The sequence below is a fragment of the Charadrius vociferus genome, unplaced genomic scaffold, assembly GCF_000708025.1.
Source record: "Charadrius vociferus isolate BGI_N301 unplaced genomic scaffold, ASM70802v2 scaffold332, whole genome shotgun sequence".
NCBI classification, from domain to species: Eukaryota; Metazoa; Chordata; class Aves; order Charadriiformes; family Charadriidae; genus Charadrius; species Charadrius vociferus.
Genome location: NW_009647418.1, coordinates 2,316,791 through 2,337,254, shown reverse-complemented (window position 1 = coordinate 2,337,254; position 20,464 = coordinate 2,316,791). Strand labels below are relative to the sequence as shown.

The 20,464-nt window shown below is 50.8% G+C and overlaps 1 protein-coding gene across 1 annotated transcript; it reads right to left on the bottom strand.

The window, feature by feature from the left end:
• Window positions 1–6,984: 6,984 nt before the first annotated feature.
• Window positions 6,985–19,243, bottom strand: ABCB9 (ATP-binding cassette, sub-family B (MDR/TAP), member 9). The gene is made up of 11 exons (XM_009880270.1): window positions 18,631–19,243; window positions 18,412–18,526; window positions 17,771–17,901; window positions 16,239–16,444; window positions 15,115–15,312; window positions 13,353–13,481; window positions 11,796–11,984; window positions 11,054–11,227; window positions 9,518–9,677; window positions 8,474–8,610; window positions 6,985–7,323 (listed from the first exon to the last, which is right to left on the bottom strand). Exons 1-11 carry the CDS (start codon window positions 19,241–19,243, stop codon window positions 6,985–6,987), a joined length of 2,391 nt encoding a protein of 796 aa, XP_009878572.1.
• Window positions 19,244–20,464: the final 1,221 nt, after the last annotated feature.

Sequence of the window (20,464 nt, the reverse complement as noted above, 5' to 3'; positions counted from 1 at the left end):
GGCGGCCGGTGCTTGAGGCCTTTGGCGTCCCGAGGGATGGCGGCTGCTGGAACGACCGAGGGGTCGGAGGCCTCGCCGGGATGGCGGTTTCATCTAACAGTTGGGCTGCAGGCCTCGGGTCAGCACAGCAAGCCGACTCTGTGCCGTGCCCGGCCTGAGCTCCAGGCCTTCCCATCAACGCCTGAGAGAGCCGCTTACAATGCTCCTGCCTCATGATTGCCTTTTGTTTGTAACTGCACAGCTGTAAATTAGGAAGGAAAATCAGTAGAATTCTTTAACTTGCACTTCCTTACCCGGTTGGGAATTGGCTACAGTAAATCTCAGAAGAGTGACTGCATTATTGTTCTCAAGCCTAGGTTGAATACCTAATTAGGTTAAAAATAGCTGAAAATTGTATCTTGCCAAGTTTTGGTGCTAGGTCTTTTTGTCTGCCGTAAGCATTTTCTTCTTCGGGAGTGAAGGTCAAGAAATGATCTATCAAAGATGTATTTTACGGTGAATTTAAATACTTTTGAAATGTAGCAAAAGCTCTGCATCAATTAAAAAAATACAGCTAAATTTTGTTCTTCTGATTTACGTCTACTAAGTCACCAACACTTTATTAGGTGCTCTGTGGTAACACTTTGGAGCAGTAGCTCTCCAATTACTACTGATGTTACCACAGCTGATAAAGACAATTATGCCTGGAAATAATTAATTGGGTTACATAGCCTAAGTTGTATGCATGTTTTGTAGCTAAGGGATCGTGGCATGGGTGTGCTTATTTCCGTGTCTGTAACACCAGAGAGAGAACCAGAATGAGCACATGAGCCAAAGGAACAGGGTAGGGAATGGCCGTGTGGTCATTGTCCTTTGTATTTCACGTTTTTGATCTAACTGGAAAAAAAAAAAAAGTAGTGAACTGAATCAATCTCTGATGTAATGCTATTAAAATGTAATGATGGTATGTTCAGAAAGTGACCTGGTACTTCCTGGCAGAATGGAATGATGACATGATAGCTATATGTTTGTTCGTTTGTCCTGTAACTAAACTCAGCTCTCCAGTCCTCTCACCCCCGCGAAAGTCCCCTCTGTCATTATTATCCACAGGTAGTAAAGACCAACAATGTGATGCTGCTAGAAGGCGGCTTCCTGGCCTCCTGGCTGCTTAGTGCGAAGCTATGGTACAGCCATGATGCAAACGGAGTGTATTCAGAGTAAGAGCGAGGTGTTTGTGCAGCAGGAAGCTGAGCTGAGCTTGCTTAGGGTGGGGAGAAGGTGATTAGCGATACGGGCATGCGTCCACTCATCCACATCAGCGCACCTGCCTGTTGCTGCGGTATGTGCTGAACTCCTCCTTGTGCGGGGTGCTCTGCTGGGAGCACAGGTGAGTAAGCAGCTGTACCCATTGGCAGTGACACGCGTTATGCACGACCACTACAGCCTGACCTTGTTATTTAAAACCAGTAGATAGTTGCCGTGCCAGCACAATACCATATACCGTATTTGTACATGCCCATCAAAAAGACAGTGTTACACCCTTGTGTGAAACCAGATTGTAAATCTGCACATGCAAACGTACACACACATATGTATACACACAAATAGAGGAATTAGTTGAGGGATTAAAAGAAGCCCTTTCTTCCCAAGAACGTTAGTGATTTTAACTTCATAGCATAGCTAAATAATTGGTATGGGGGGGGAGTGTGGTTTAGAAGAGTCTGACTCAGCTTCATGTTGTAAATCTAGTTTCACCACTGCCTTTCTGTGTGATCCTGAGTGGAGTTCTCAGCTTCCCTCAACCAAAGTGCCTTTTGCTTAAAAAGAGGTATAATAATAACTGCTCAGTCCCGGGCTGAGAGTGGAGAGGAAAAGTTCACACTGAATAACGCTTGTAGAGGTACTCTGGGTGAGTGTCTGGTGAAGGGCACTACAGTATGGTAATAATTGTATTGTCAACATGCTGTCGGGAAAGATGGCTTGCACTGACCTTCTAAGGAGCTTTTCTGTAACTATCTAATTTTTGTATACGTTGCACGGGGTTGATGGGAGTTCACTGCTCTAGACATCAAGGAATGGATTATTTGAATTAGTCAACGGTAATCTGTATTAAAGTTAGAAGCCACATAATGCAGAACAATGAAGTCTTCACAAAATGCACAAATGAACACAACTCATTTGTGTTCAGGTACAACATATATTAAAAATACCACTTCTCCCTATGTAGGTAGGTTTGGGTTCTGGGGATGTTGGAGAGGAGTGTGTATATTAAACATCTGGTCTGCTTTTGCATGCTTTGATCCGTATCTGCATATGATTTAGTTCTCGCATTTGGCCAGCAAAGCAGCTGAGGTTGAGAGGTAAGATAGTGGTCAGCTGCTTTTGTGTAATTATATATTCTACTTGGACAGGTCGGAAGGTGCCTTTCCATTCAGCAGTTTTCATGAAAGATAAAGGTTTTGTGACAGCGCAGCACTTGGACAGACTATGAAGGACTGCAGATAAACTGGGATTTTAGGCTACAGGGATTATCAAACATTGCAGTGCTACAGGCTGAGACTTATCAACTACCAAGCCCTGGTTCCTATTTGCCTTTGTTAAAGTCTTTTTGAAGGGTGAGAGTATTCATGAACATTAAATCTGTAAGCGGGCAAAGTAAAGAAGTCAGGATTTCTTATTACAGGGGAAATGGAACAAAAAAATTGGGAAGATTGCAGTGGAAACCATGTCATGGTGAATAAGGAGTCAGGCTTCAGTCGTGGCGAGAACTGGCATCCAGCCCAGTTTAAATTAGATGTTAGATTTTTTTACTTTTTAAACTTGATCCTGGATTTCCTTCTGTCACCTCATATCCTTTTACGGTCAGTAGCACTGTACCCATGAATATTTATTAGATTTAGACATATTTTGCAAGTCACCTTCACAACAACTTCACTTCTTTTCCTGGAAAAACTGGTTGGTTACATAGAGACTGAATTTGCAAGTCTAATCTTTGGCGTTTATTAACCCTTATTAGCCTGGTTGCTCAATGGACAGATAAGTTTTCAGGTTTATCTGCAATTTAATTTCCTTGTATGTATTAATCACAGTCCATACTTCTGTTTAGATTTCATAATCTAGGTTCCTTCACACATGAAAATGACCCGCATATTCAGAATCCTGGGAGAGAAACGGTGGTCCTGTTTGAGAGAGAACGGTGGTCTCGCTGTGTGAGAGAGCAAGAATTAATTGTTACTTCTCTCCTTTCTTTCAGGCAGCCACAGGCGTGGGAAGAGGAGCAGGTTTATACACCTGCAAATACTTTCTTTGCCTTAAGCTCACAGTGAAGCTAGAGTAGAAGAGACAGGTACTGTTTTTCCTCCCCAGACTAAGATGCATCTCTGAACCTGAGTTAGAAGCACTCTGTCTATTTGCTTGTGGTATTTCCAGACCTGCTGAAAGCCTAGAAAGCGCAGCCACTGAAACACACACAGTTGCTTATTGAGACAGAGGTTGGTGCACCGGCAGACAAGTTGTTGGAATAAACACAGCTGTGTTTTTTCCATTACACCGTGTTCTCATTTACTGGGTCAGTCAGCCACATACCTTGCCTGTGCAAAGATGCAGAGGTAAATACGTGTCCTTGGGGAATCACTAGGACTATAGGATCTATTCTTGAACTTCATCTCGGGTAGGGTTTTCCAACGTTTAAATCAAATAAAGCCGTGGTTATACCTATTACAGGGAATGGTTAGAGCTTATTAATAGTGAGGAAAACAACCTGCTATGGAATATACAGTCAAACTTTGTAGTCAATTGTGCTTCCAAATGCCTAATTGCTTCCAGTTCTGCCATGACGGTTGTCAAGCTGTGCTCCCTGAGTTAAGGTTTCAGATAAACCAATCTTAGTTCGCCACAGAGAAGACTCTTCCTTTTGAGGAGCAGAAACTTTTTATCTGCATGGCTGTAATTGAGAAGCTCCTGAACGGATCTTGTTCGCGTTCCCATGTAAATATCAACTCTGAGCAAACCCACAGCCACAAAATACTACAGTTCAGGGTTTCAGAGGGAACAGTGGCCGTGTTCCCAGGAGAATAGCCTGAAAAAACAGAGACTGCCTGCAGGCAGCGAGGCCCAAGGGACAAGGCAGCTCCAGGAGTCGGCTCGTATTCCAGCACTGGAGCAATGCCCACTGCTGTGCTGGGTTGAGCTCATCTTCACTGCTGGGCTTAGACTGGCTAACGGGCATCACGGACCCCTGTTTTCACTTCAGAAAGAAGTCACAGTTGGAATGTCTTTGAAAAGCAGCATTTTCTGTAGTCACAGGGTTTGTAGGGAGCCCACAGAAATGTTTGCATTAGAGGAATGTTGCTGCACCCCTGGTGGTGTGTGCAGCTCCCACCAGGCTTCCACACCAAAAGAAATCCCTCACGGCTTTAGCGTACAGGCAGATCCACTTGTCACATACCAACGAGATGTAAGGCTCAGTGGAAAAGTAGCCTTGAGTTATCTGGATGCAAAAGAGGGAATTCAGCACCTGTGGCAATGAACGAAGTAGGGCCCTGTTATCAGCTTGGACTGGTGCCACCAGCAGAGACAATCTGCCGTTCCCAATGTGCCATTTCAGTTGAAGCTGTTTGGACCTGACCTGAGAGTATGACACTGGGATTATCATCCCAACAGGCTTGGGAAGCAGGGCTCCCTTCCTGAAACCCAGTCTCTGCAATAAAACAAATCCAATTGTATTCTCCAATTCCCCTTTTTGTGGCACTGCCTGGGAGGGACACATGTGATATGATCAAATTCTCTTTTCTGGCATCTTTGGTACTAACAAGCATTGTCCTACCAGCACTTCCCAGGGTGAGTCGGCTTCCCTACTTCCCAGGTAACCCATTTTTTTCTTCCCCCTGAGTTTTTCAATTAAGCAGAAATTAATTCCACTTCTATGAACCGCTGGCCCCATTCTGCTCACAGGTACTGATAAAAATGCAGAATTAATCACATGCCCTCCAGTGCTGGGTGGAACCCCCAACCTCTTCATACCCACAGTGCAAATTTTCGTCAAGCATGAATGTACTGGCCACTTAGTGAAGTGGGGAACTGAGGAGTTCAGAGCACAACAGGGATTTCCTAAGTGGAGGGAGATAAGCCAAAGAGAGCTCTCATTCTTCTGAGGCACAGATTTTTATCATATCCCAAAAGCAAGCAGCTGAAAAGATTCCAGTCACCGAAGCACCGTGCTTTAAGAACGGGTTAGACTGCCTGCCCTTTTGTGCGAGACTGACTACGGGATCCCATTTGGGATGAAAACAGGTTCTTAAACAGGTTATACCTACTGCTATGGCTCACAGCCATTACCAGATGCTGAAGTCTTTTACATACCTAAATCTCTGTAGGTTCTTCTTGTCATTCCCCGCAAGGGAGCAAGAATGTGTGCAGTGTGCAGCTGTATTCTGCCATCATCTCAGATGAACATTACCTTGAAAACCCTGAATGCAAAAAACACCCCCACTAGATCGGCTCCATGTTGAGTGGCAGAGGTAGTATTTTATTTTTTGAGCATCCCTTCTCAAGGACACTAAAGAGTTTGTAAAACATCACTGAACGAAAACAAAACATCGCCAACAACAAAAATGCAAACCTGCTGAAAAGTAAAACACAGCAGCATTCAAATATTGGAAAACATGAGAGCTAAAGTGCTTGAGATAATTTCTTAACTATGCACAGTCTGAAGTCAATCTTCCCCATATAAATGCAATTTTTTTTAACAGCACCTGCCTGGCTGCATACGTTTCTTCACCAGTCTATGGCAGGATAACACTACTAAGCCAGAGCCATTACCCAAAAGGGCTAGGAGCAATGTATTTCTTTCTATCCCTCATACTAAAAGTAAGTTAATAAATAATTAATATTCAAAGAAACACATTTTAAAGTTCAGGCAGCTGAAGCTGGACTTCAAGGAAAGTGGCTGTATGGATTTCCCGTGCAGTGAAGTCTCTAGCATGGCCTGAAGCTGAACAAAGCTTTGGTGGGATTTATAAAGTGCTGTCTTTTAGTATTTTATGCCTGTCTTTAGTAGTGTATTTCAAACCAGCACCGGGGTTGAGAGTTAAAAAAATTCTGAAATAAAAGAGCAATTTTCAGTGGATGCTGGAGCCAGACAGACATTGCACAGTGCACACAAATATATTAAAAAAAAAAAAAAAACAACAAAAAATGAACCAACCAACCCACCAAAAAATCCAAACCAAAACCCCCCTAAACCCCAAACCTAACCCAATTATGGTAAAACTTTTCATCCTTAAAAACAAACACCCACCAAGCACCAAGAGCAAATTTGAAAGTAACATCTGCCTCCCGGTCCCCTGGCTCGTTCCAGCAAGGATGGTTACTACATGGTACAAGCTCAGCAGCAATGGTTGTGAGCCTGAGCCTGCAGGCACTCAGTGCAAAACTCTCCCGGCGCTCAGCCCCACGGGAGCGATCCAGTTTTCACCGAAGCCAAAGGGAGCTCCCTACAGACTTCAGCAGACTTTGGATTGGCCCCGTAGATTGATAGCGGGAGCAGGAACCTTGTTTTACAGTCACTGTGTTTCTATCCAGCCACAAAAGCCACCCCCTGAAATTCCTGAAGGGGTTTTTCAATCTTCCCCTCCATGCATGCATTTAACATCCATTACAGTTAATAGCAGTTACACATGCATATCAATGGGAGAAAAGTCCCAGTCCAGAGGAATTACTGGTAGTAAGAAAAGAAACCCAGTAGAAACACTGGGAATTGCTAAAGACCCAACTCCCTCCAATAAATCCATTTCCCTGTTTAACCAGCTGGCATCTGCCTGCCGGACCGTAATGCAGGAAGCTCTATAGTGTGTGTGTGTCTGTGTGTGTCTGTGTGTACGGGTGTGTGACGCACGCGGGGTGAGCAAATGGCTGGCCATCGTTCTGCAGCACGCGAGCCCGTCGGCAAGCTGCCTCCTGTCTTGGCATTCCAGCAAGCGTCTCGAGTGCCAGCCCTCGCCGCTCTCACTTGTGAGCCGAGTTGTTGTAATCGTCCTGTGCCACGGCCGGTAGGGAATGGTCTATCCTGAACTCTTCCTCCAGCCCACCGGGCACCTTCGCTGAATCCCCCCGGGCTGCGGGCTGGCGACTGTCCGCGCCGCCCCCCTCCAGCCCCAGGATCTGTCTCTGCACCAGCTTGGAATAAAGGCCTCCTTCTTCCATCAGCTCCTTGTGCGAACCCTGCTGCACCACGCGGCCCTTGTCCAGCACAATGATGTTGTGTGCCTTCTCGACAGTGCTCAGTCTGTGAGCTATGACCAGCACCGTGTGGTTCTGCAAGTCGCCATAAATCGCCTGCTGAATCTGCGCGGGAGGAAAAGACGTTAAGTGCCCGAGCATCGCCGGCCCCACTTTGGGAGAACAGCAGCTTTGTGGCTCCATGTTAAGAAACCTCTGGATGGGAGGTTTGCTCTCCTCTGGCCACGCAGAGGACACAACACTCCCTGCAGCACGTACCAGCTCCAGCACGTCCATCCCAGCTCTCACTGTGCATCCCAAAAGACCGTCTCAGCCCAGCCAGCCCACAGCTGGGGTATGCACACAGGTCTGATCCTGCAGGCTGGGTTCTTGTTAGAGCTGGACCGCAAATTTGGGGGCCACATGGTATTGGCATGGACTTGCAGGAAGCCAATACCTGCTAAATGCAGCTGCTCAGAAGAGCAGGGCTATCTCCTGGGTGCATCGAGGCAAAACAAGAGTTGTTTGCTAGAGAGAGTTAACAGCACTAAGGTCTAAAGGCAGGCAGGTGGCCACCAGGCCACATGTCACACTGATACCCCTGGCTAGCCAAAACCAGCCCACGGCTGGCGTCAGGTACCACACACATGGCTGAGGATCTGCAAGCCAGCAAGCTGCTCCAAGGTCAGATGCTCACGCTGGGACTGGGAGATGTGTCTGTCCTCACACCTCAACCTTGAGGTAGCTTTCCCTCATGTTATCAAACCAGCGAGGCCAATCACTACTGGCAGAGCTGCTTGGTCGTCACATCCCAGCCAGATAAACCCAGCTCATTTCACAGAAAGCTCAGGGCCTTTCCTGCCAGTGCAGTTTCTTTGGTGCCTCCGCTAGGATTTTAGCTCAAGCAATCATACTCTGCCTGCTGCAGTACCATTTTTATTTTTTTTTTTTTAAGGTCTTCCTCCATATCCTGTCCTAAAAGGCTGCACTGTGCTGCTGTATGCCAAAAAACACTTTTCACACTTCAAAAACCGGTGGAGATCCCGACCTCATCAGGTTTGTCAGGTGTTGGCTGCTGTGAGCACAGGATTATTCCCTTTTTGGTGGCTACAGCAGTGTTGGAAGCAAATTCCTGCTCAGGAATTAGCATCTTACCCAAACCTCTGATTGCACCATGTCAAGACTAAACTTGTCCACAGGCTGGAAATTGGAGCTACAGTTTTTCCTCCAAACCCAGATTGTCTCTTTGGCCCAAACACCCGAGTCAGCTACTCACCGCGTGTTCACTCTCTGCATCTAGCGCGCTCGTGGCTTCATCCAGGATAAGGATGGGGGGTGCTCGGATCAAGGCCCTGGCAATTGCCACTCTCTGCTTCTGGCCACCTGATAGTTGGGCTCCTTTTTCACCTGCCTCTGTTGGGACAAGGGAGAGAGGAAGGGGTCAAAATAACAATCAAGGGCTAAAAATCAAGTTCAGCTCCCAGCCAACAGCCTCAGGATGGTGTCATGCTTTGAAGCAAAGACCAGGTAAACACTTCTGCTCCCTTGGCAGAGCAGTTTAAATGAGTTAAACACCTCTGAGGCTGCAGTCCTTCTCTCCAGCAGCAAGTTCTCCACTGTTGTCCCAGAGTTTGAGGGATTGGTGCTCATGGAAACAACACAGAGAAGCCCCTGAGCCTGGCAGATCATCCAAACCCCAAGTCCCCCTCCTGCCCTGGCCCATGCGTCGCTGCCATCTCTCCCTGCAAGTTGTGCTCTGGAGGGTGTACAGCCGAGGCAGCAGGGAGGGAAAACCGGGATGTCTCCGCTGGCTCCCATAAACATGAACCACCATCAGTCTGACCTGCCTCCTCACAAAAAGTCCCACTGTCACAAACACATCAGCTTTTATTACTATGGATTTATGGCAGGTTTATTTTCTTCCTATGCAGGTGGGGTGGTACATGGGTCACCGTCTGGGTTCTGGGCTTTTCTCCTGATCACTGCACTGAAAAAGGGTGAGACTGCCAGTGCCACATTTCCATAACACTGCCAGGCACTGGGAGCCAGACCGGTCCGAATGGGATGGGGGATGCTCACCCCGCTGCCACAGAGCGGTGGCAGAACGCTCTCCTGGCATGGGCTGAGGGGCTGCGACAGCTCAGTCACCCCAAAAGGCAGCCAGGCGGCTGCACCTCTCCATGTAACCACCTCTGCAGTGCCTCTGAGCTGCCACGGACTCATGTCCATCACCACCCGCCTGACTTTCCACCCGAGGGGAGAGGTTCTGCCTTCCCTAGGCGCAAAATGCTTTCAAGTGCAAACGGAGGGATTTTGGTACCTGTGTGGTAGCCATCTTGTAACTCGGTGATGAAGGCATGCGCGTTGGCCTTCTGGGCAGCCTGAACAACCGACTCAAAGGAGGCTGAAGTTAAGCCATAAGAAATATTATCCGCAATAGAGCGGGCGAACAGCACTGGCTCTTGGCTCACCAGGGAAATCTGCAGAAAGGAAGGGAAGAGCTTGTGGTTGTCTGTCCAGCATTACTTAGTTGGTATGGACATCACTCTGCTGGGTAAGGACTCAAGCGGGCAGAGCCCCACCATTAAACCCAGAAAAGAAGTGCCTCAATGAGAGCTTCCAGTGAGGATGCTAATGATGGGGTGCCCAGTGGCAGCCCCAGCCCAGTTTGCATTGTCTGCTGGGAAACCATTTCGCAGGAAAGAAACCTGATGCGATGCTGGTAGGTTGGCATCTGGGATGGGCTTCCCTCTCCAAGACCCTGCTGTGTTTTTGCTCCCGACCTGTCATTCCCATCACTGTTTGGTTTTCACAGAATGGGAAACCAGTTGCTGGGACAAGGCAGGCTGGAAAGACCCTCTCACAGGGTGTTGCTGATTTTCTGTTCAAGGCCAGTAATCACACTTGGGCCACGTGAATGAGCCCTCCTGCATGTTTAATCCAAAATTAGCAAGTTAGGGACATAGCTGCTGCAATTCCTTAATTGCTTAGCAACAGCCTCCCTGTCCTACCTTACAGCCATTGCTGCTCGCTCTCAAATTCAGCCTTTGTCAAACACTCAATATTGAAATAAATTGAACCCTCCAAATTATTGCTCAGAACCGGGCATGAAGAGAGCCAGTGGGACATGGTCATATTTTAATAGACTTCTGCCCATGCTGCTAACACCACAGCAGGCTTTCTAAACTGAAAGACTCGCTTGTCTTTTAATTTTCGCTCAGTACGGGCAGGGAATGTAAATTAGTCACACTGACTTTGGCACTCCAGCCTGTCTCTGATCAATTGTTTTCAGGTTTTCCTGGTGAGGCTGTTTGTCTTGGGTGCAAACAAAGGCGGCGGTTACTTGCAGAGGAGACGAAGGCTGATCTGTGCTGACACACAGACGAGAGCCAAGGGGCCCAGACCCCTCTCCTGGGCAAACCACCCAGCCCCTCTGCTGCTTACAGGATCCCGTGAGGTTTAACTCCCCATTAGCTGAGGATTACTATAAGATCTTAAGGTAGAAAGTGCTGGAGGAATGAAAAACACTTTTTTTTTTTTCCCAACACAATTTAGGCAATAATTAATCCAACAACCAAAACCATATTTCTACTGCGTTGTCCAAAAAATACAAAGCAAAACATGTTTCTTGTTCTGTTTTCGGAAGACTTCCCCCTCCCCATGAAACCACTCTCCATCCCCTTCCCTTCCGCCCCCTCAAAGTATCTGAATTAATTTCCTGGATGGCCTCCAGCCTCCAGCTTTCTGGGCATTTCAGAAGTTGCCAGATCAAATCCAAAGCAACATGCAAGGCTACCATCCATCCCCTCTGATCACGGCAGGCACTAGCTAGAATACACGTATCAGTCGCTCGTACCACTGAGTGCAGGTACTTGTGATCGTACATGTTAATGGGACGCCCGTCCAGCAGCACCTGCCCGTCTTGCAGAGGGTAAAAGTTCTCCAGGATGTTAACACAGGAGCTCTTCCCACTCCCTGAAGGGCCCACCAACGCCGTCACTTTGCCGGGGTGCAGGGTGAAGGACACATTCTGCAACACAGATGGGAGAACGTGCTCAGGTCCTGTTTTTTTTCCAGGGTCCTGGGGCAGTGGCTCGGGCCCTATGCAAGAAAGGTAGCCGAAATCTGGCCGTGGTGACCCTCCACCTTGGTGATGTGCCACATCAGCCATCTCTCCTGCCTCTGAGGAAGCAAGAAGCCTCCAAAATTGCTTCAAATTTGCCTGCTGATGTAGCAGGATCTCTAAAAATTGCAAACTAACCTCTTTGCTGCCTCCCCCTGCCCCGTGACTCCAGCCCCTCTCCCAGGGAAACAGTCTGAGACAGCTTGGCACAAAGCCCTGTACCACACTGACGTGTTTAATGCCTGAGTGGGGAACAAGGGGTTTATTAATAAATCTCATTCCTTGTAAGGAAGGCCGGCCGTAAACACCCACTGTTCCTTATAATCTGTTTTCCAGCACGCTGTGGAGCCTGCCTTTATGCATCTCCGAAAGGGCAGCTGACATTTCCTGCGGGCTGGGGACCGCTTATTGCCACGATGGAGAAGGAGCATGTGATGCCTCGTGATGGGGAGTGCTCTGCGCCCGCGGGGCTCACCTGGAGGACCTGCGTTGCAGAGCGAGTGCGGTAGGAAAACGTCACATTTCTGAACTCCACTTTCCCGTCCACGTGGTCTGGGGCCAGGGACCCATCGTTCACCATTGTCGGCTTGCGGTCGATGAACTCAAACACCTTCTCGGCAGCTCCCACTCCCTGCATCAGGCCGCTGTAGACGGAGCCAACTGACTGGAAGGGAAGAGTCAACGGTGAGACCCTCCCATGTGGTGGAAAAGGCAATTGGTGTGACTTGTAAGGAGAGTGGTTGAAGCATTCTGAAGTCTATCATCTGACATTAACTACAGTCATGAGACATGGAAAAAGAAAGCTTTTCCCCCTGTGCAGTGTACAGAGCGGATGTATGGACATATCCAGGGAAAGGGCATCTAAAGGGGTTTTGTGCGTGGGTGGACCCAGAGGGGAACAGAAGGAAATGGGTGGATTGGGAAGAGAAGATGTGTGCCAGGAGATACATGACCCAAACTTCCACCAGAATCCTCCGCCCATCTCTCTCTGTTTAAGACCAACAACTCCCCAACCCAATGGTTGCACTGAGTCTGCAAACGGCAGCACTTTGCACCAGCCCCAAGGGCGGCCGGCTCATTCCCTAGCACACACGTCTCAAATGCAGAGCAGCTCCAGGCTGGACCGTTCTAGACAACCACTTGGCAGCTGATACGGCTGTTCCCTGCTGGGATGTGGTCCTAGTGCTTACCATTGTGCTTTCCCAACTACAACTGCTGCACGCTGACACCAGCTTCCCTGGAATAAACCGCCATCACGTCGGCTCTTTTCAATATTAAACCCAGAGCTGCAGAACAGCTTGTACTGCAACTGCCCCTCCCATCAGGAGGGGAAAAAAAAAAACCAAACCAAACCAAACTCACACCAAAACCGCAGCCTGGAAACACCACCAGGGCCTGCAGTCATCTGAACAGATGGCGAGAGCCGGGCACGCTGCCTCCAGCTCTGCTTTGCCACTGCACAAAGGCTGAAGCGCTGCCGAAACCACACTTGGCTGCGAGGAAACCTCGACTTGATCATTTCTGCCTTGATTAGCCAAGCTTATGCCTTTGCAAGGGAAAGGCAGCCCTGGGTGGGCTCTACCATCCCACCCACAATCTCATCTTGCTAACGCGCTGCCAACGCAGCAGCTTGCAGCCCATTCCAGGGAAAGCAATAATAATAAATTAAAAAAAAAAAAAGTAACATAATTAAGTTTTTAATGAAGCCTGAAATTTAACAGGCAGCTTCATAATCCCTGCATCCTTCACGCCAGGAAACGTGCTTGGGTGGCAGCCAGGACTCTGCCCTTCAGCGGGGCCAGACTGACCCCTTTGGTCCTGATGGTCTTAACAGGGGACAAGTGGCTTTGGTTGCGAGGCCACAGGAGGAGGGGAGCGGCGAGCAGAGGGGACAATCAGCCCACTGGTACGCAAAGCCACAGTGTTAAGAAAATGCATTGCAGGGAAGTTAACACTGGATCTGGCCCTGTGACTTTCTAGAAGACAAGTATCATCTTGATAGGGGTAGCCCAGAGGGATAAAACAGACTCACCTCCATGCAGTCTCCTAAGACGAACTCGTAAATGATGAAGGATATCAGATTTCCGCTTGTCATTTGCCCCGAGATCACAAGGTGCCCACCGTAGTAAAGGATGCTGACCTGGACCACCAGGAGGGTCAGCTGAAAGCAAGAAAACGCCCCAAAATCAGCAAAGACAACTGATATTTGGTACATTTGTAATTACTCACACAACAGCCCACAATTCATGTGCTGACATTTATTCTTTGAGCATCCCTGACAGCACACAGCTGACAGCCCTTGCAGCGAGCACGGATATGAGAAAAGAAAAACAACTCATGTAGATGGGCTGCTTTAAGGAGCTGGGTTGGCATCTTTCAACAAAACAGAAGTCCAGAGGGGCAACAGCCAAGGAAGAAGAATTTATCTGAAATAACAGAGCATCTCATGAACTTTTCTCTTGGGCTAACATCCTCAAGTGTAATAATTTATGCTCAAATTAGCCAACGCATGCAGTCACCTCACCACTAAAATAAACTTTCTGTTATGTGAATGTGACACATTTTAATTTAGAGCACAAAATCAAGCCAAGAGTTAATGCAAAAAAATCCTCCTTGCAGGTACAAGTCCCTGAAGCAGAACCTCAACTCTTGCCTGAAATCAGTGTGGGGGGTACCACCTACTCTAGAAAGGAGACAGATCAGCTCTGATATGACAAGTACCAGCCCCTGCCTTTATTCAGCCAGTTCTGTTCCACACTGCCTGCGTGCTCAGAAAAGCGGCGATGCCCTGGTGCTCTCTGTAACGTCCGTGGGACAGGCTGTAAATTCACACAGACAAAAATACTGGGAAAAAAAAATCCTCCTCTATTGCTCTGCCATGATCTGACCTTAAGATCCTGCATTCCCCCTGTGAAAGACTACCAGGGCTGTGCTAAATCCATCAGCTTCTTTCTACGTGAGCCCTGCAGGAGTAGTTTTTGAGGGTTTTTGCCTTCTTTGACTTGTTGGGAACTGTGCTGACCCAGTTAATGCTCCGGCTTCACCTGGGAGCTCAGGAACAATGCTAAAAATGCTCTGATTTTGCTTCTAGATTTGGGAAGCCATAAAGTCTCCCATGGCTGCAGGAGGGCACCCTAACTTGCAAACCCTTCACCTGAAGCTACTTAGATCCTTGAACGTGCAGAGATAAGGGCAGCCTCACGCGAGGGTTTTGCACAGCCGTAGTTACCAGCCACGCAGAAGTCCCAAACCATCTGGTCCTGAATGATTAAAAAGCATTTAAAAAAAAAAAAAAAAAGAAAAGAAAAGAAAAGAAAAACCCAAGAAAACCCAAACCCAAACCCCAGCAGCCTCCCCCTGCCACCACCCACACACAGAAAATCTCCGTTTCTGAGCAGAAGCTCAACCAACGCTGCGGCTGTTTCCCAGCCGGAGCCCCGGAGATGAGCTGGCACAGGCACGCAATGCAGCAGCACAGAAACACGGGGTTTTCCACGACCTTGAGCAGTTATCAATTATATTCTTATTTGCAAGAGAAAACAGACCATTCGGTGGCACGATGCAGCCCTGCCCTATGGGGGAATGGAATATATTTTTTTGATGAGTGAAAAAAGTTAACAATCAAGAGACAGGGGATTACTGGCGGCAGACATCAAGGCTGGGCTGATTCCGCAAAGCTGCCTGGAAGCAGGGGAGAAGCACGTGCATCGTACCATGTGCGTTTTAGGATGTGAAGCAATGTCCCCTGCCTGTCCCCAGCCCCATGTAGGGAAGCCCTGGTGGCAGCTACCTACCCCGCTGGACCAGACGTAGTAGGTGTAAGCCATGGCCTCGCGCTTGTTGAGTTTGTACACCTGCTGCAGCTTCTGCCAGTACACGTTCGCCTCCACCTCCTCGTTGGCAAAACTGCGGACAGTCTTCATGGCGGAGATGGTCTCCTCGGCGGTGTTGTTGGCCTTGGCCAGGGCGTTCTGAACATCCTTGGAGAGCTTCTGCGGGGAGCAGGGGGAGGCAGAGGGGGCTCAGCAGGTGCCGCGCTGCCCGCAGTACCTCTCCCCGCACGCCCCGGACTCTGCTGGGTTCGGGAAAAGAGGGCACAGTGACTTTTTTCCAAGGCTACAGGCAACAAGGCTGAGCAGTAGGATATATCCCACACCTCAGGATGGCCTGGGGGACTGTGCTGGGAGGAGAACAGATTTGTTGTGCTGTCCCTGAGGAGTGACCTGGGTTGCAGGAGGTGAAGTGCCATGCCCAGGGCCACTTGGGAAGCTTGCGGCAGAGCCGCTGCTCCCAGTGCTCTGATGGGACAGGATCCGCCTTGGCCCAGGAGCCCTTCCAGGATTCTTCACGTCAGGGACAGGTCTGGAGACCAAGGGCACCTCCACTTCTCCCATGAGCACCCGACCCGCAGGGGCAACCGTGGCTGGGGGAGGCAGCACCCAAGGACCCCGCTGCAGCAGCACCCATGCACGCTGTGTCCCTGGCACAGAGGAAAGCTCCAATAAGTGATGCAGGGAGCAGCAGTGCAGGGCTTGCGTGGTCCATGGGACTTGGCATCAGTCGTGGGGGATGATGCTAGTCCCAGGCGGAGGGAGGGAGCTTGGTGCTGGGTGACCCAAGTCACTCCAAAGGGAGAGGAGAGGACAGATTGCGTGAGGACAGGCAGGCACATATGGGACATCCCACGACTGAGCTACCTCTCCTGTCAGACCTGAGATGCTTCCACTCCTGAGGACAAAGCAAGAGCTGAGGCTACGCATGCCTGCCCATACAGGTTTAATGCCGCCTTCTTGCCCCCACTGCCAGCAGCAAAGCACCCGAGCATCAGTCCCACCAGCTCCAAGGCCGCCCAGTCTCCACGATGGGGAGCAGCCCAGCATTGTGGCACACCATGGCCATGCCAGCCACTCCTGCCTACCTTGTAGTACTTCCCATAGACATCAGACACCAGCATGATGATTGGGAAGCCCATGAAGGTGACAAGCGAGAGCTTCCAAGAGAGGCTGAACATGAAGAAGATCACCCCTGTGGCCTTCACCACATTGCGCAGGAAGATGTTGATGTTCTGGGATACCAGGTCGCTCACGATGGTCGTATCCGATGTCAGGCGGGAGATGACATCCCCTGCAGCAATGAGGGGTTGGGGAAGGGGAGAGCGGGCACACGTCACCATGGCAGGTCACAGCCTAGCTGCGTTCCACGTCCCATGCCAAGGGCCAGATGGTGCTCCCCATTCAACCCAGCCCCTTGCTGGGGGTCTGAAGGGTGGCATGGAAGGGGAGTAACTCTCCACCACTGTGGATGTGAAGCAAAACAGAGGAGCTTGAATTGCTGCATGCATAAGGGACGTGAAATGCACCTGAAGGCACAAGCTACACCCTTGGGTCACCACGGATGGCTGCAGGACACAAAGGGGACTGTTGCAGCACCCTACACTGGGGGGCACCCCATGGGCACGCAGACGGGCAACGGGTGTGTGGGTGGAGTGTTTGCTGAGCTGCTAAATGCACCTCCAGAGCTGTCAACCCAACCCCAAGTTCATTTCTAAATGACGCCAGGAACCCTCCAGGACCTCACCAGGGACTGCTGGCACCTTTCCCCACTGTCCTGGCAGGACCAGCCGGGGCCGGGCACAGCACACCCTGCAGAGCACGAGGTGGCTTCAGACAGGGGCTGTTTGGGTTTGGCCGTGTGTCTTGCAGCCTGGAGCCGACCCCAGTGGCCCTGAGGACATGGGTCCATCTACTAAAGGGTGACACTCCTGTGGTGCCCCCTTTGGTGGAGCTGAACATTACGGCCAGCAAACATCACCCTGAATTCCTAAGTACTTGGCCGGTGTTGGAGTCCAGCTGAATTCCCATGCTTTTGCGTAAGTCCAGGGTTACCAGTATCCCACTTAGAATAGCATCTCTGGTGTCCTCAGCTACCAGGGCACCGTGCAGCAATTGCTAAATATGGCAACAGCCTCAAAACTAAAAATACTGCCAAGAAGAAATTAAATGTGGGAAAAGTTACAGCGGGCTGGGACCACACTGGAGTGGCACAGACCAGGACAGGACTGAATGGCAAGCGAGGAAAGCCACAAGCGTGCCCAGCAAGCTTCACGCATCTGAGGTTTCCCATGCCCAGAGCAGAGCTGCAGAGTGGCCGATCAGCAGGCACCGATGGGAGCAAAAGTAGGTGTTTCGGGGATGACCCCGGGACTGCTGGATGTCAGGCTGATCGGTGGCAATGGGACATCCCCAGGGTGCTGGGCAATCCTGTCCCAACCCCACGGTGGGAGGCACACGAAAGGGAAGAGCTTTCTGCCGCTGTTTCTAAACACGAGCACTTGGGTGCCATCTCTAGCTGCCCCCAATCTGCTACGTGCTGGTAGGGCAAACCAAGGGGAAAAAAATACTGGGATGGGATAGAGGAGTTAGAGCAGATCCGGGGCAAAAAGGAACCAACCTGTGCGATTCTCATCAAAGAAACTCATCTCCTGAGACACCAGCGACCTGAAGAGGCAGTTGCGAAGGCGAATGTTCAGTCTTGCAAATATGAGCGTGAAAACGCCGCCCCGGATACCTGCGGCAAATGAGCTAATTGCAGATAAGAAACGTTATAGACCAATGGACACGAAACCCACTCCTCAGCAACACAAACACCCCGATGCCCGGGCCAAGGGCTTGGGCAATGCTGTGCTGGTACCACTTTTCACCCCGGGAAGCGATGTCTAATCCAGCCCACATCTCTTCTGGGCACTACCAGCATGGGGACGGCTGATCCTAACCCCAGTAGTGACAAGCTTCAGGAGGGGATGCAGCACTGCTGGGACTGCGTTCCCCAGGTAGCCCATTCCCCATGTCCACTCCTGCTTCCCCACCACCAGCAGACAGACGTGGAGGGCTACGCAATGGCCTCCTGAGTGCCACCATGGCCTCTCTGCACTGTGACAGCGCAGAGAAATCAAAGCGCATCCCTGGGGTCCATCAGGGACCTGGCGAAGCGGCTGCAGGTGAGACAGCCCGTGCCCTCCACCACCATGACCTCCTGCAGGAAAACTCCAAACTGCTCCTCATCAGGGCCAAAACCAGCGCCTGCGATTTTACCTTCCTATGGCGAGCAGTGACATGACCAGCACCGCCGTGGAGAAGCGGTCCATGCTCTTCTGCACCACAATGCCATCGATGGCCAGCCCTGTGTAGTAGGGCAGGAAGGTCTCTCCTGCCGGACAAGCACAGGACAAGGGGTGTCAGCCCCATGGCATGGGATCGGCATGGGACCTGTATTTCCAACACACCATGTCCCCCCAAGGTCCCTTCACTCACCCAGAGCGGCCACAAGGAGGAAGAAGGAGGCAACGCCCAGGAAGAAGGCATCTGGCTTGGTGTAGGACAGCAGCTTATGGATAGTGGGACCTGCCGCCTCCTCCCGCTTGTCCCGTGGGGCACCGCCGTCGCAGCTCTCCTCCACCTCGGCACGGGACTCAGAGCCGGGTCCCAGCGCCTCGCGGGAGGAGGTGACACAGGCCAGCAGCTGCCACAGCCCGAAGGTGGCCACCAACGCCACGTAGGTCCAGGCAAAGAGCCCCCAGAACCAGGGGTCCCTGATGGTCCTCCGCACCTCTGAATAGAGCAGCAGCTTCACCATCATGTAGATGCCCATGAGGAGGCAGACAACGGCGATGAAGGTCCGTGATGCCCTGAGGCGCCGGGGGCCATAAGCTGTGTTGGTGGCCACTCCGATGGCAGCCCCCAGCAGCACGCAGCTGCGGTAGAGGCAGCCCCCCCAAATGTCCAGCAGCGAGTTGAAGATGTTGAAGTGCCGCAGGTCCTGCAGGATATCCCGGCCACCCCGGCCATGAGCGTAGAGTAGCGTGGTGACCACCACATCGGCCCCACTGAGCGCCAGTGTGCTGGCCACTGCCTTCCAAGCACGCATCCTCGCCGCCGGGCTGGGGGGTCACTGAGGCGGTGGGAGACAGGCCTAGCACAGGGAAGACATGGTCACGTTGGCCTCTGCTGTGGGGCAAGAAGAAGGGGATGGTGTTGCTATTTGCCCTGGGGAGATGGTGGGGAAAGGGAAGCAGGATGGGGGGACAACCATGCCAGCTCCCCACCAGCCTGTCCTGACCCCAGACACTGCTATCTGCTCCTTCCTGCCCTCCCCTGCTGCATACATTCCAAGATATTTTATAAAATAAGAAGCACAAATGAAGACAAACTTCCGTCCCAGATGCCTCCACCCATCCTGAATCCCACAACAGAAATCTACACATCTCGGTGGGAATCTTTGTCCCTGCTTTGCTGTGGTGGCTGCAGGGCCATGAGGTCCTCAGCAGCTGAGCGATGCTGGAACATCTGTGCAGCCCACGTGTCCTGCGCTACGGAGCCGTGTAGATGTTAAATTCAGACATTTGTGATCTGAGAGTCCCTCCTCACCTTTCCCAGGACAAAGCTGAAACCGAGCACTCAAAACCGTATGAAAGCAGAAGGGAGAGCAGCTCGGCTTTGTAACAGACCCCCCCTCATCAAAAAAAGAATAAACCATAGGTACAGCAGCCTGTCACACCTTGCTGTCCTCAGCCCTCTTGAATATTAATTTGGGGTGACCCACTAAACCTGCTGTGCTGCCAGCGTGCAATTCAGCGACTCAACAAAAACCCCAAGAGGAAATTAAAAGGGGGTTGGAAATGCAAAGCTGCATCCCACAGGAGAGGGAGGCTCCGAGGTGGGACGCCACCTTCGCTGTCACCCATGAGTCTGACGGGTGACAGTGATGGTGGGGCTGGATCTGAATTGAGACAGAAAAAGGGCAAAAAGCTCAACTTCCTTTAAACCGAGCGAGCTGCTTACCTGCTCCTGCACTGTGCCCAGAGGTGCCGCACATCGGCACGAGGGAGGTACCGGATCCTCGGATTTGTGCTGGCCAAGCAGCTCATGACGGCGCACAGTGCGGAAGGCACGGCACAGAAGATGCTGTGCACGGGTCACGCTCCGGCCTGCGTGACCGCAGCCACCTCCGCAGCCACCCGCAAGCAAACCATGGGGGAAAAGGACAGCCCTCAGCACTGGTCAAACAGCACCTTTGGCCGAGAGTGGCTCGGTGGTGGGATAAAACGCTAAGAAGTGGGGTAAAATAGGGCAGAAGCTGCAATCTGGG

Excerpts from the sequence above, each read along its gene's own strand:
- ABCB9 (XM_009880270.1), bottom strand. The coding sequence starts at position 19,243 with ATGCGTGCTTGGAAGGCAGTGGCCAGCACACTGGCGCTCAGTGGGGCC. Across the intron at positions 13,482-15,114 it reads ACTACGTCTGGTCCAGCGGG|CTGACCCTCCTGGTGGTCCA; the intron begins GTAGGTAGCTGC and ends TCTTGCTTTCAG. Across the intron at positions 11,228-11,795 it reads CTGCAACGCAGGTCCTCCAG|AATGTGTCCTTCACCCTGCA; the intron begins GTGAGCCCCGCG and ends TCTGTGTTGCAG.